General features: G+C 44.8%; 2 protein-coding genes across 2 annotated transcripts in view; one reads left to right on the top strand and one right to left on the bottom strand.

The window, feature by feature from the left end:
- Positions 1-13,029, top strand: part of LOC133456428 (NACHT, LRR and PYD domains-containing protein 3-like) — a 687,319-nt gene that overhangs the window by 39,089 nt on the left and 635,201 nt on the right.
- LOC133457492 (uncharacterized) overlaps positions 9,672-13,029 on the bottom strand; it is a 133,022-nt gene continuing 129,664 nt past the window's right edge. Inside the window, exons 38-40 of the mRNA XM_061736826.1 lie at positions 12,055-12,228; positions 11,735-11,908; positions 9,672-11,349 (exon numbers count right to left, since the gene is read on the bottom strand). Of these exons, the coding sequence (XP_061592810.1) occupies positions 11,340-11,349; positions 11,735-11,908; positions 12,055-12,228 (358 nt within the window). The 3' untranslated portion in view covers positions 9,672-11,339. The remainder of the gene's footprint in view (positions 11,350-11,734; positions 11,909-12,054; positions 12,229-13,029) is intronic.

The following is a 13,029-nucleotide window of genomic DNA, read 5'->3' on the forward strand; positions in this document are numbered from 1 at the left end:
TCCCATATTTGTATGACTGGAGGGGGAGAGTACCGGCACTTATTTTTTCCCACTTAAAGCACTGTGTACGTACCAGAAATCGAGAGTTCCCATTCAATGGCAAAAGAAATGTTCAAGTTATGACCATGATACACGACACATGACAAAAATGTGTGTGGATTTCATTGTGATTGGACGAACGAAAAAGGAAACATAATGTCATATCCACTTGTTCAGAATGGAAGCTTGATTAAATGCACACATTTTGGGTCAGATGGACGAAGTATGTGCGAGTTAGAACAACTTTTATGTTCATGGCCAGACATCGAAATTTTTTCTCCCTCTCATGGTGATGCCATTTGATGCCTCGATGGCCTCGCAGGCGGTGGGTTGCCTCCCTCCTACTTCTCCCCTCTGTGGGGTTGCTGGTGGCCTGGGTTCCGGGTTCTTCCGTGTCGGCCTCTGGTCTCGCGGGTGGCGGGGTTGCTCCCCCCCCTCCCCCACTATAGATACACTTCAGGTGGAGCTTTGTTTGGTTTATTACACACACACACACACACACACACACACACACACACACACACACACACACACACACACACACACACACACACACACACACACACATAGCTACATAGACATATACACACTCACGCACACCACACACACACATAGCCACAAAGATATGTACACACGCATGCACACATACACACACACACACACACACACACACACACACACACACACACACACACACACACACACCCCAAAAGTGATGCAGGTGTGCACTTTTTATATTCCCAAATCCTTTGGGCGTGGTGCATCTTCTGACACTAAAGGTGTCCAGGAGAACTAAATCTTCAACCCATTTTTTCCAAACTTGTGCCATTTCTGGTGGCATTGTCTCATCCCAGCCAAACCTCAGTTTACATAGATGCTGAAGAATCTGCTTTGCAGGGAAAATAATTGGGGCCAAGAAACCCAAAAGTTCACAAATAGAACTGATATTGGAGAGAATATCACGTCTTGTTAGTGGTTTGTGTTTGTTTACAGTGCTAAAGGTGAAAACATTCTGTTCAACATCCCATTGCACTCCTAAGGATCTCTCATTGGGAAGCTGGTCCCAGGTAAGGTCCAGAATTTTTACAGCTGTTGCTTGCTTTCCTCAGGGATATGAGTGAGCACAGAGCGCTCACTACATATCCATTTATTGAGCCTACATACCTCTGTGAGCTGCTGATAAAGACAGATGTCTTAAGTCTGTACAGACTGTTGTCCAGGCAACAGACTGTACAGACGTAAGACAATCGTCCACATAGAAACGGCGCCTGATTGTATTTATAACATCTTCTGGGTACAGATGTTGGTTGTCATCAGCCGTCCTTAATAGTGCAAACGTGGCACAACTCGGGGACTGCACCCAAAAAGTGAACCAACATTCTATGTTCAACAAGCTTTTTTGTGATGTCCCCATCTGGCTACCAGAAAAAACGCAGGTAGTTTATGTGTTCCTCGGCTACTCTGACTTGGTGGAAGATCCCTTTTATGTCTGTCATAAGGGCTATTGAACCCTGCCAAAAACGAATGAGAACACCTAAAAAGGTGTTAGTCACATCAGGTCTTTTTAATAGCTCTTTTTTCAGTGATGTTCCAGCAAACATTGCAGAACAATCATAAACAACAAGCAATGTTTTCTTTCGGGGGTGGTAGACCCCTAGATGAGGTATATACCACACCTTTCCTTCCTCATGTTCCATCTCCTCTTGTGGTATGATTTCTGAATGCCCTTCCTTGCCTTAGTTCCTGGTTTCCTATTTGTGTCCCTCCTTTGAGCTCCACTGAGTTTTGGGCCGTGTACTCATTACATCTATCTTGTCAGACTGTCTCTCATTCATACTGCCACGCAGCACTGGCTGCTGCCTCTTTATTTCTTCACTGTGGCAGACTCTGGATATTGTCTTTTCCAGTGTTAGATCGGGGTCCATCTGTAATGACTCGGACAACTTTGCATCTCTCAGTCCAACGACAATCCTGTCTCTGATGAGCTCCTCTCTTAGTGCTCCAAATGCACAATGTTCAGCGAGGCTATGGACAGCAGTGATGCATGATTCTGCACCTTCTCTTGGTTCTTGATTTTGTCTGTTAAATCGTGCACGCTCAAAAATGACATTTCTCTTGCTCACACAGTGGTTCTCAAAAGCTGGTTTTACATCTGTATATTTATTTTTCTGATCACTGCTTAAGGGCAAAAAACTCAAGATGCCTTCAGCTTCATCTCCCAGAGTATACATCAATGTGTTAACTTGATACTCTTCAGACTTTGACACAATGTTACGTTACTATAAGCTTAACTGTATTAAAATAACGAGATAGAGAGAGTAACTTGCTCTTAACCGTTTACTTCCACGTCTGTAGCAACAGTAAAACAATAACATCACATCCATGTCCCTTGCATACTAACAATCAGCACCTCTGATTGGCTGAGGCATAACCAAACATATACTGTACTGTAACAGGTTAGATTAAGTTTACACAACACTTATGTGCACAGAGTAAAGGATGACGTCAGACTGAAAAAGGAGTCCTACCAGGCCATGTAGGCCTGTGAGACTGTGAGCCTGTGGACTACTTCACCCTTGGAGGCTCATCCCTTTTCAAGGTGCTTTTAGTTTCATTCTGACACCCTGTTACATTACTATAAGCTTAAAGGCATTCTCCCTGAGAATCCCTGAGCTAGCAAGCATTTTGAAAATGGCACCTCTAAGCCCCCCCCATTCGGTCCGAATGATATGGATTGGTCCAGGTCCAGGAAGGGAAAGAACCAATCAGATGCCTTCATTTTAAACCACGTCCAGTGTTGGGGGTAACGCGTTACAAAAGTAACGCAATTACAGTAATGTATTACTATTTGCTGTAACGCAGTAATATAACGCATTACTAATAAATTTTCGGTAATATTTTACTCGTTACAATCTAAGTAACGCGCGTTACAACGCATTTTAACCCGTTTAGCTGTTGTTTTTTAAAGAATTCACCAACACCGCGTCCGCGAGACATCCCGACAGCAGAAAAAAGCGTTGGGAACGCGGCGCGGCGGAACATAGCGCCGCTGGACACTGTTTGTGTGGGGACTGTTTAGCCGGTGAGCAGAGCCGGCAGGGAAAAGTCAACAGTGCGGCGTGTCCGCGTGTAACTTAAATCTACCATGGTCTCAGCGTTAGAGCTCGGCTAAGTGAGGCTTTATTAATATATGGGCTTTATACATTTATTAAATATATATGAGCGCGGAGTCGGCGAGGAGCTGCGCCCGGCGAGGAGCAGGAGCCGGGCTCACAGTCAGTCGCGCTGTGAGAGCGGATTTATGGTTCCGCGTTAAATCGACGCAGAGCTTTCGCCGTAGGGTACGCAGTAGTTCGCGTAACCCACGGCGTATGGCCTGCGTTGGTGTAACGCGGAACCATAAATCAGCCTTAAACCACACCTGCAGCCCATCAGGAGGAGAGGTTAAAACAGCTGCGAGTTGTTGATTGCTGGTACGTTTTGTTAACTCTGAGAGCTTTATTGGTTTGTTTGTTAGCTTGCTGGTGTTTTTTTTCTCTCTGGGAGTTATTTATGAAGAAGTTCTGAGTTCCGTGTGAGCAGTATTCGAGTTGAGGGGGGATGAGGGGTGATGTGATGGCACCCCCCCTGAAATTAAAACGGTCCAAATCACCCCCCCCCCCCCCGAAATAAAAACGGTCCAAATCATCCCCCCTGAAATAAAAACAGTCCAAATCATCCCCCCTGAAATAAAAACGGTCCAAATCATCCCCCCTGAAATAAAAACGGTCCAAATCATCCCCCCCCTGAAATAAAAACGGTCCAAATCATCCCCCCTGAAATAAAAACAGTCCAAATCATCCCCCCTGAAATAAAAACGGTCCAAATCATCCCCCCTGAAATAAAAACGGTCCAAATCATCCCCCCTGAAATAAAAACAGTCCAAATCACCCCCCCTGAAATAAAAACGGTCCAAATCATCCCCCCCCTGAAATAAAAACGGTCCAAATCATCCCCCCTGAAATAAAAACAGTCCAAATCATCCCCCCTGAAATAAAAACGGTCCAAATCATCCCCCCCCTGAAATAAAAACGGTCCAAATCATCCCCCCCTGAAATAAAAACGGTCCAAATCATCCCCCCTGTAAAACTGCCATCCCTCCTTTCCATCCCTTATGTCATTTCATCAATGAATGTGGTTTTACTGCTATTTCAACATTTAGAGTCATCACCAGAAAAATAACTTATTTGACAATTTTCACCTGTTTCAAGTAAATTTTCACTTGAAATAAGTAGAAAAATCTGCCAGTGGGACAAGATTGATCTTTTTTTGCTATTTTGTTGAAAGTAACTCAAAAGTAATACACAAGTAGTGTAACGCATTACAATTCAGATATAGTAATATTGTAATGTAACTAATTACTTTCAAATGACAGTAACTAGTAATATATAATGTATTATATTTTGGATGTAACTTGCCCAACACTGACCACGTCCCCCCGCCATGTCCCATGCGCGCACTCACTTCCAGCCGCCCCGTGTCCACATCGCACGGGTCTTCCTGGGCTCACAGTGTCCCAGTGTAACCCCCCTCCCTTCTGCCACAGACCCCAGTATATAGATATTATGTAGTTATTTCCAGAGCAGCTCGGTCTCCGCTGTGTGTGACCGGGGAGGGGAGCCGTTCGCTGCTGCTGCTGCGTGCAGCAGCAGCCCGCGGGGACACGTGAACAGCCGCAGCCCTGAAAAGTTGAGCCGCTCCGGCTCGGAAGCTGTATGGGGTCCGTGGGGATATATAGGCGTCTCACCGCGAGCGCCGGTGAACGGCACGGCAGCGCGCTGCGGTGCCGTGCAGGCTTGTTGCCGCAGCTACGCCGTAGGCTACGCCGTAGGCCTGGATTGGCAGTGGACGACATCCACTGCCAATCCAGGAAGCAGGAACACATGGAAACACACGCACTGGAAATCTGCAACAAAAAACCACAAACAAAACACGAAACCGGCACGGAGCCAACCAAAACAACAACAGCAATCGACCTAAATCTTGAGATCTGATCGCAGTCTGAGCTAAGCTACCGCTACCGCTACCTAATGCCAAAAACTAGAGAGTCAGCATGCAGGTGAACAAGCCAGTGTGTATGTCTATGTGCGTGTGTGTGTGTATGTATATGATCATGCGTGTGTGTGTGTGTGTGTGTGTGTGTGTGTGTATGTATATGTTTGTGTGGCTGTGTATGTTTGTGTATATGCATGTGTCTATAGTGGGGGGGGGGGGGAGCAACCCCGCCACCCGCGAGACCAGAGGCCGACACGGAAGAGCCCGGAACCCAGGCCACCGGCAACCCCACAGAGGGGTGAAGCAGGAGGGAGGCAACCCACCGCCTACCCACCGCCTGCGAACCCCCCCGGGGCCGGGGCGGGCGGGCAGGCGGGCAGGGGCGGGCAGGCGCGTATTAAAAGTTTGGATGTCGTAGGGCTGTCTTGGTTGACACGCCTCTGCGACATTGCATGGAAGAAGGGAGACAGTGCAGCTGGAATGGCAAACCTGGGTGGTGGTCCCTCTTTTTAAAAAGGGGGACCTGAGAAGGTGTTCCAATAATAGGGGGATCACACTTCTCACTCTCCCCGGGAAAGTCTAAACCAAGGTACTGGAGAGCAGAATATGGACCGTGTCCCTCGTGCCATTCTGTGGGGGGCGCTCAGTGAGTATGGGGTCTGGGGCGCTCTGTTAAGGGCTGTTCAGTCTCTGTATGATCGGAGCAGGAGTTTGGCTCGCATTGCCGGCACTAAGTCAGTCTTGTTCCCAGTGCATGTTGGACTTCGGGAAGGCTGCCCTTTGGGTTCTGTTCATAATTTTTATGGAAAGGATTTCTAGGCATAGCCAGGGACCGGAAGGGATCCAGTTTGGGAACCACATGATTTCCTCTCTGCTTTTTGCGGATGATGTTGTGCTGTTGGCTTCATCAAACCGGGACCTTCAGCATGTGCTGGGGCGGTTTGAAGCCGGGTGTAAAGCTGTGGGGATGAGAATCAGCACCTCCAAAACCGAGGCCATGGTTCTCCACCGGGAACGAGTGGCGTGCCTTCTGCAGGTGGGTGGAGAAGTCCTGCCTCAAGTGGAGGAGTTCAAATATCTTGGGGGATTGTTCACGAGTGAGGGAAAGATGCAGCGTGAGATTGACAGACAGATTGGTCTGCATAACTGCGGGCGCTGCAGTCGGTGTACCGGACCATCGTGGTGAAAAAAGAGCTGAGTCGAGAGGCTGTTAGAGGGAAAATATATACTCATGCAAAGGCCTCACTTATATTCATTATACTCTCACTTGTAAAGGCCTGATTTTATTTATTTTATACTTTTGCTCCATTTTTACTATGTCATGTGAACCTCGCCTCAGCACCTCCTGTCCTAGATGACATTCTTCTAGGGAGATATTGGCAGCAGCCTGGCAGGCCGCTCCGTCAAGGTCTCCTCATAGATACAGGCAGACGCCAGTAATTTTACAACTGCCTTAACATTTCAACTATGTGATGCTGTGGTCCACACCACACCCACACCCCGCCTACTTACACCCTTTTCTTCTGTAATTCCACACCCACTTTCTATGTCTTTAAATAAACCGTCCTGGGGGCAGACTGGTTGTAGTTCCTGGTGTGCTACCCTTGCAAGAAATAAGTTTTGTCTCAGCCTCTTTCTTCAGATCACTGAATGTTTTTATCTCTAGCAGAGGAGAAGCTCTCAATTTACTGGTCAATCTACACTCCCACCTCACCTATGGCCATGAACTTCGGGTAATGACCGAAAGGACAAGATAGCGGATACAAGCGGCCGAGATGAGTTTCCTCCGCAGGGTTGGTGGAGATAGGGTGGAAAGCTCAGTCACTCGGGAGGAGCTCTGAGTCGAGCCACTGCTCCTTCACATCGAGAGGAGTCAGCTGTGCTATGCACAACTATGGTGCCAACGGTGTTAACTGAAGTCAAATTCCCCGTTTGATATGTTCAAACGTTGTCATTAAAGCTGATTCTGAGGTGTTCCAGGCATGTCCCACCGGGAGGAGACCCCAGGGAAGACCCAGTACAAGCTGGAGAGACTGTCTCTCGGCTGGCCTGGGAACGTCTCGGATTCCCCTCGGAAGAGCTGGAGGAAGTGTCTGGGGTGAAGGAAGTCTGGGCATCTCTGCTAAGACTGCTGCCCCAGCAACCCGGTAACTCATACGCGGAACAAAATGGATGGATAGATGGGTTTAAAATGGTGTCATGTCAATAGACTTGCCATAACACTGATGTATGCAAATGTTTGTTTATTTACTCCAGAACCTTAGAATGTTATTTTTATAATATGATTATATTTTTATGTGGACACCAAAGGCACTTTTTATAGTGATATTGAATGTGGGGGCACCTGGGGGATGGGGGGGATCCTGATCGTAAGGACCACATCAACGCTGCTCACAGTTTTATTTTGTTTTCTATTTAATAAATATGTTATTCCTTTATACTTGTTTATATTTTTTATATATTGTTAAATTCACTTTGGTGTATATTGTTACTATGCTGCCGAACCAAGTACATTTCCCTTTGGGATTAATAAAAAACCATAAGAACTTCCCGAGATTCGACTTTTAACCTTCGTCTGGTGTTAGGGTCGCCACCGACCCGTTCTTAGGTTTTAAATTCATAAAACTACCACAAAAATCAGTTTATTGCATCAAGGCTTTTTGACTTTGTCAGCAACCTCTATTTCAACAAAATAATATAAAAAAAAATGTTATCACTAAATTATAAAATGTTCTGGTTGAAATTGTTACCTTTGTGGGGTTAGGGTCGGTTTCGACCCGGTTATAAAATTATGCTTATAAAGCAATAATTAGAGCCAAAACTGAAATCATAAGTGCACTGTCAGACAGCCAGCTCCTCTCCCAGTCATGTGAGCTTCAGTGGATTCTCATTTTGGATTTTTGTTTTCCAGTTTACCTGCACATAAACAAAAGAAAATAAAGTCGGGCATGTCCAGCTATGTAGGTCAATTCACTCATTTCACTTGCAGAGTGCACATCTCCAGTGTGCAGCATGCAAAGATGAGAAGAAGATTTACAGTAAGCCAAGTTCTGGACTATATTTTTGTTGAAAATGAGACAGACGACAATGAGCAGCGTAGTGATGCAGAGGAGCAGGATTCTGAGGAGGAAGACGATGTGGAGTATCATCCAGAAGACACTGACACATCTGGTGAGTCTGACGAGGAGGTCACTGGTGCTGAAGCTTATCCTGCTGAAAAATTCAAGTCCAAAAATGGAAAGATACTTTGGAGCTCAGTACCTCATGATGTACATGGCAGGGCAGCTGCTGAAAATGTCATCAAAAAGACCCCTGAAATCACAAGGTTTGCTGTGACAAGAGTCAGTGATATCAAAACCTGTTTTATTTATGCCATTGTCAATAAAAAGAGTCATAATTGCTATGACAAACCTTGAAGGGGAAAAAAGTCCATGGCGACACGTGGAAAGACATGGATGAGGAATGCATGGATGTTTATATTGGTGTTCTTCTTCTTGCTGGAGTGTACAGATCCTGCAATGAATCCACTGATCTCTGGGATGCATCGACGGCAGAAATATTTTCCGGGGAACAATGTCACTTCAGACCTTTCGAATGATATCACGAGTCCTCAGATTTGACAACAGGAATACCAGAGCAAGATCTGACAAGCTTGCCCCCATCAGGGATGTCTGGGAGAAATGGGTGCAGCTCCGAACCACTGATGTTCAACCCAGGGCCAGAGGTGACAGTGGATGAACGTCTTCTCCCTTTCCCAGAAAAATGCCCCTTCCGGCAATACATACCCAGTAAGCCAGGGAAGTACGGCATAAAAATCTGGGCAGCCTGCGATGCCAAAAACAGCTACTGATTTACACAGGCAAAGCTGCGAGTGGCATCCCTGAGAAGAACCAAGGAAAACGTGTCGTCCTTGATTTGACTACTGGCCTGCAGGGTCACAATATCACTTGTGACAATTTTTTAAAGTTCTATTGCTGAAAAAATACTTTTGTTCCATTTCCTTGAGGTAAATGTATATGGGTCGAAATTGACCCATAAAACCATAGATGTTACTATAGTTAATAATATTAAAATGAAAAAATAAATAAAACAAATTTATTTAAGAGATGTGTTCTAATACCCCTCAGTAATAGCCAGGTAACACAATAACCTTTTATTTATTAATATGATTCTCTTGAGGCTCATTTGGCCAGTTTTTTAAATTGAAATCAAGGGCTATGCTCACAAAAAAGGCCCAGAGTTCCCACACCAAAAATATTAAAACCAATATTTTCATGGATAAGGAAGCCTAACAATGTAACCAAGAGATGAGAAACAAATTGGATGATGGATAATTGCTTTTAGTGTATTTTAGAGATGATTTAAAACACGGGTCAAAACCGACCCGTTAACATCAGAGATGGTAACAGAAAGCTAACACCAGACAAAGGTTAAATGCAATGATCGTATATCTCCACTAGAGGGAGACAAGACAAATATTAATGCAGTAATTTATGTATCCACTAGAGGGAGACAATTATTCAAACTTTTAATTATTTGTCCAACTTATTTTCTGACCCACTAGACAGTTCTTTAAAACATTCAACACTCCATTGCAGATTACTCTTTTTTTAAACACACTTTTATTTTTCAACAAACAATTAGACAGTACTCAACTTACTTTCTTTCAGACTTTATAAATGTCTCAGATCACTTAAAACATCACTTTCTCTTTAACGTTACAAGTTGCAAACATACATTCAGTTCTGAGTTCTCTGGACAGAAATGCTCACACATTAAATATTAGCATTTACAGGATTTCTAACCTCAGAAACTCCAACCCAAATGAAATGGATTTGCTCCGTGACTCAAACCCAAGACAGGCGGGTACTTTATTCATCCTAAGGGAAATTTGGGGACTCAGCAGCACTTACGCAATAAAGAGACAAAGGTATTAAAAATGAGAAAAGGGTCAAGTTAAAAATAGAAATATAAAATTGCAACTGCAGAATCAGGATAAATAAATAAATACAACGAAGTGAGAAAATAAATTGCTGTGATTTAAAAAGTAGGTTGAATTAAAGTGAAGTGACAAAAGCACTTAAACTGACACGTGTCCACTAAAATGAAAAGACATGAATTAAGAAGGCACGTAAACTTTAACCCCTCTTTTTATTGGACATAGACATGTATAGTGATATTTAAACATTTAATTTCCCTCCAAAACCTTAACAGAGTGGCGTGAGGTCCAGATATAGAGTATGTTTTGTTGTCTGAGGGCAGCACCATGCCATACAGGCTTCATTTGAATAAAACATTTAAGTGAAGGTAAATATAATTTATAACGTAAACACCGACATCATCATTTAAAAGAAAAAAAGAAAAATTCACATTTTCTTTAATGTTTTGGCCTTAATCTCTATAAACTGCCAACCTCCTGTTATTTCCATTTGCCTTTGATGCATAGATGGAAACCACAAACTAGTGAGATGGAGAACGTTGCTCCACGGCTGTGATGCCTTCAGTCGGACCATCATCTACCTCGCTTGTCTCCATGACAACACAGCATCAAGTGTTGAATCACTGTTCATTGCCGGTTTCCAGAAGTCTGCAATTCCCTCCAGGGTCAGATGTGATCAGGGTCTGAAATCCCTGCTGCTGCTGGTTTGATGCTGAAGAGGCCAGGATGAAACAGACACAGCGTTATTCCTGGCAGGTCATCGCAGGACCAGAGGACGGAGAGATGGTGGCTGGAATCCAGTCGTGTCATTTCATTTAGTCTTTTTAACTTCATGGAGCAGCACGGGTTGTTAGATTCTCTTCACGAGTTACATTTATTTTGTTTTCACTACATGTATTTGGCAGGAATTCAGAGGGTGTCTCTTAACCTCCGAACTGTTGGTTGTGCATTTAATGGGTGGAGGAGCGTTGGGATCCCGGTTTACCTTTTCCTCTTATTCCACAGCCGAAGACTCGACCTCTGCAGACGAACGTGGGACGACCAATTCCAACACATCCCAGTCGTTGCAGCTCAACCTACCAGAGTAAGTCCCACCACCCATCTCTTGATCTCTCTCCACTAGGTACAGACACATCTCCAGTATACTGTATCCCCCTTGGAAATGTAGCCCCACTATCTGCGCTGTCTCACAAGTTCCAGAAACCATTCTTGATGTAACACCTCAGACAGGATTACCTGGGTTCTGCACAAATACATCAGAACCGTCTTCGGATCATCAGAAACACGTCTCATCCTCTCAGCACAAACACCGTCCTGTTCACTCTCATCATTCCCAGCTGGAGAGAAGAAGAGAGAAGAGAGGAGATAAAGGAGTGTTTGCAGAGACTCCCTCCATCAGCTGTCAGTCAGTGATGCAGCACATCCAGGACTTCAGAGGTGTTCAGAGCTGCAGTAGAGCAGTCTGTACATCCTGGAAGGCTGTCAGATGGAATACACCTTTATTTCTGGACACATGAACACAAGCACAACACCAGTCCACAACCAACATCTGGATCATCTGATCCTGAAGCCTGTCATCATCCTCCTCTCACAGCTTTACTGAGGAAAACAGCCGCTGAGAAGCTGCAGCTTCAATGGAAACACTGGATCTTTGATTTGATATAATCTGGATTTAGTAGAAAACTGCAGGAAGCAGCAGGACCGACTCTAACCTCCACTGACCTGAGAGTCTGCAGCTGGTAGTCTGGACTCTTCACCAGATCAGACAGCTGCTTCACATCTGCAACCTGCAGCTGGTTCCTGCTCAGGTCCAGATGTTTCAGATGGGAGGGGTTGGACTTCAGAGCTGAGACTAGAGAAAAACAGCTGATCTCTGACAGACCGGAGTACTGCAAGCTGCATAAAGACACCAAACAAGAAGAAACCGGAGCAGTCAGATGGTCAGTTTGGATCAACAGGAGATCAGCCTGATGTCTACAGGTTAGTGTCAACGCAACTTTCACATCAGATTCATCTGAACACACAACTAAAACATGTCTGACCTCAGAGTCTCCAGTCTGCAGTCTGGACTCTCCAGGAAACCGCACAGATGTTTCACTCCTGAATCCTGCAGCTGGTTCCCGCTCAGGTCCAGATGTTTCAGATGGGAGGGGTTGGACTTCAGAGCTGAGACCAGAGAAGAACAGCCGATCTCTGATAAACTGCAGAACTCCAACCTGAATGAAGAATAAAAAATGTGAGCTGAAGCCACCAGGATGCAGGTTCCAACAGTCCTACAGAACCAGTGAAAAAGAGCCTAATCAATATTCATGACATCATGCTGCTGCTCCAATAAAGACATAGTGACTTCAGCTCTTAAGCTCTGCAGCTCCACCAGTGGATCCATCCATACAAACTCATGTTATGCGGCCAAATGATTCAAGTTTCCACACAAATAAACATGTCAGAAGGAATTCTGGGACAAACGTCAATTAATTCATTCGCATGAAGAGAAAATTAAGCATTTATATGAATGTCAGAGACACAACTGATGAACTGATGTCTAATATTTCATGTAGTAAAAGTAGTTTCAAGTTTTCAACAAGCAGATGAACAACTTGTTACTGGAACATGTTGTGTTTGAGTATTTCAGTCGGTACAAAAGTTAGCACAAAAGCAGGGCTGGATACGTTACCATGGAGATCTCTGGTGTGCAGCTAACCTGGTCTAGACCAGACTAACAAGCAGGACTTTTTCCTCCCGCTGCTCCATCTGATCAGTCAGCTCTCACTTTGATCAATCATCAACCATCTGTGACAACACCTCACTCAACTTCGCTCTACTCAACATCCGTTCACTGACAAGCAAGGGAAATCTCATCCAGGACCTCATCACCGACCGTAAGCTAGACTTTCTTTGTTTAACTGAGACATGGCAACAGCCCAACGACTTCTCTCAGCTGAATGAATCCACTCCTAGTGGGTTTGTTTACATCTGTCAACCCTGTGGCTCCGGCCGGGGAGGAGGTCTTGCGGTAA

This window comes from Cololabis saira, chromosome 12 (genome assembly GCF_033807715.1).
Source record: "Cololabis saira isolate AMF1-May2022 chromosome 12, fColSai1.1, whole genome shotgun sequence".
NCBI lineage: Eukaryota > Metazoa > Chordata > Actinopteri > Beloniformes > Belonidae > Cololabis > Cololabis saira.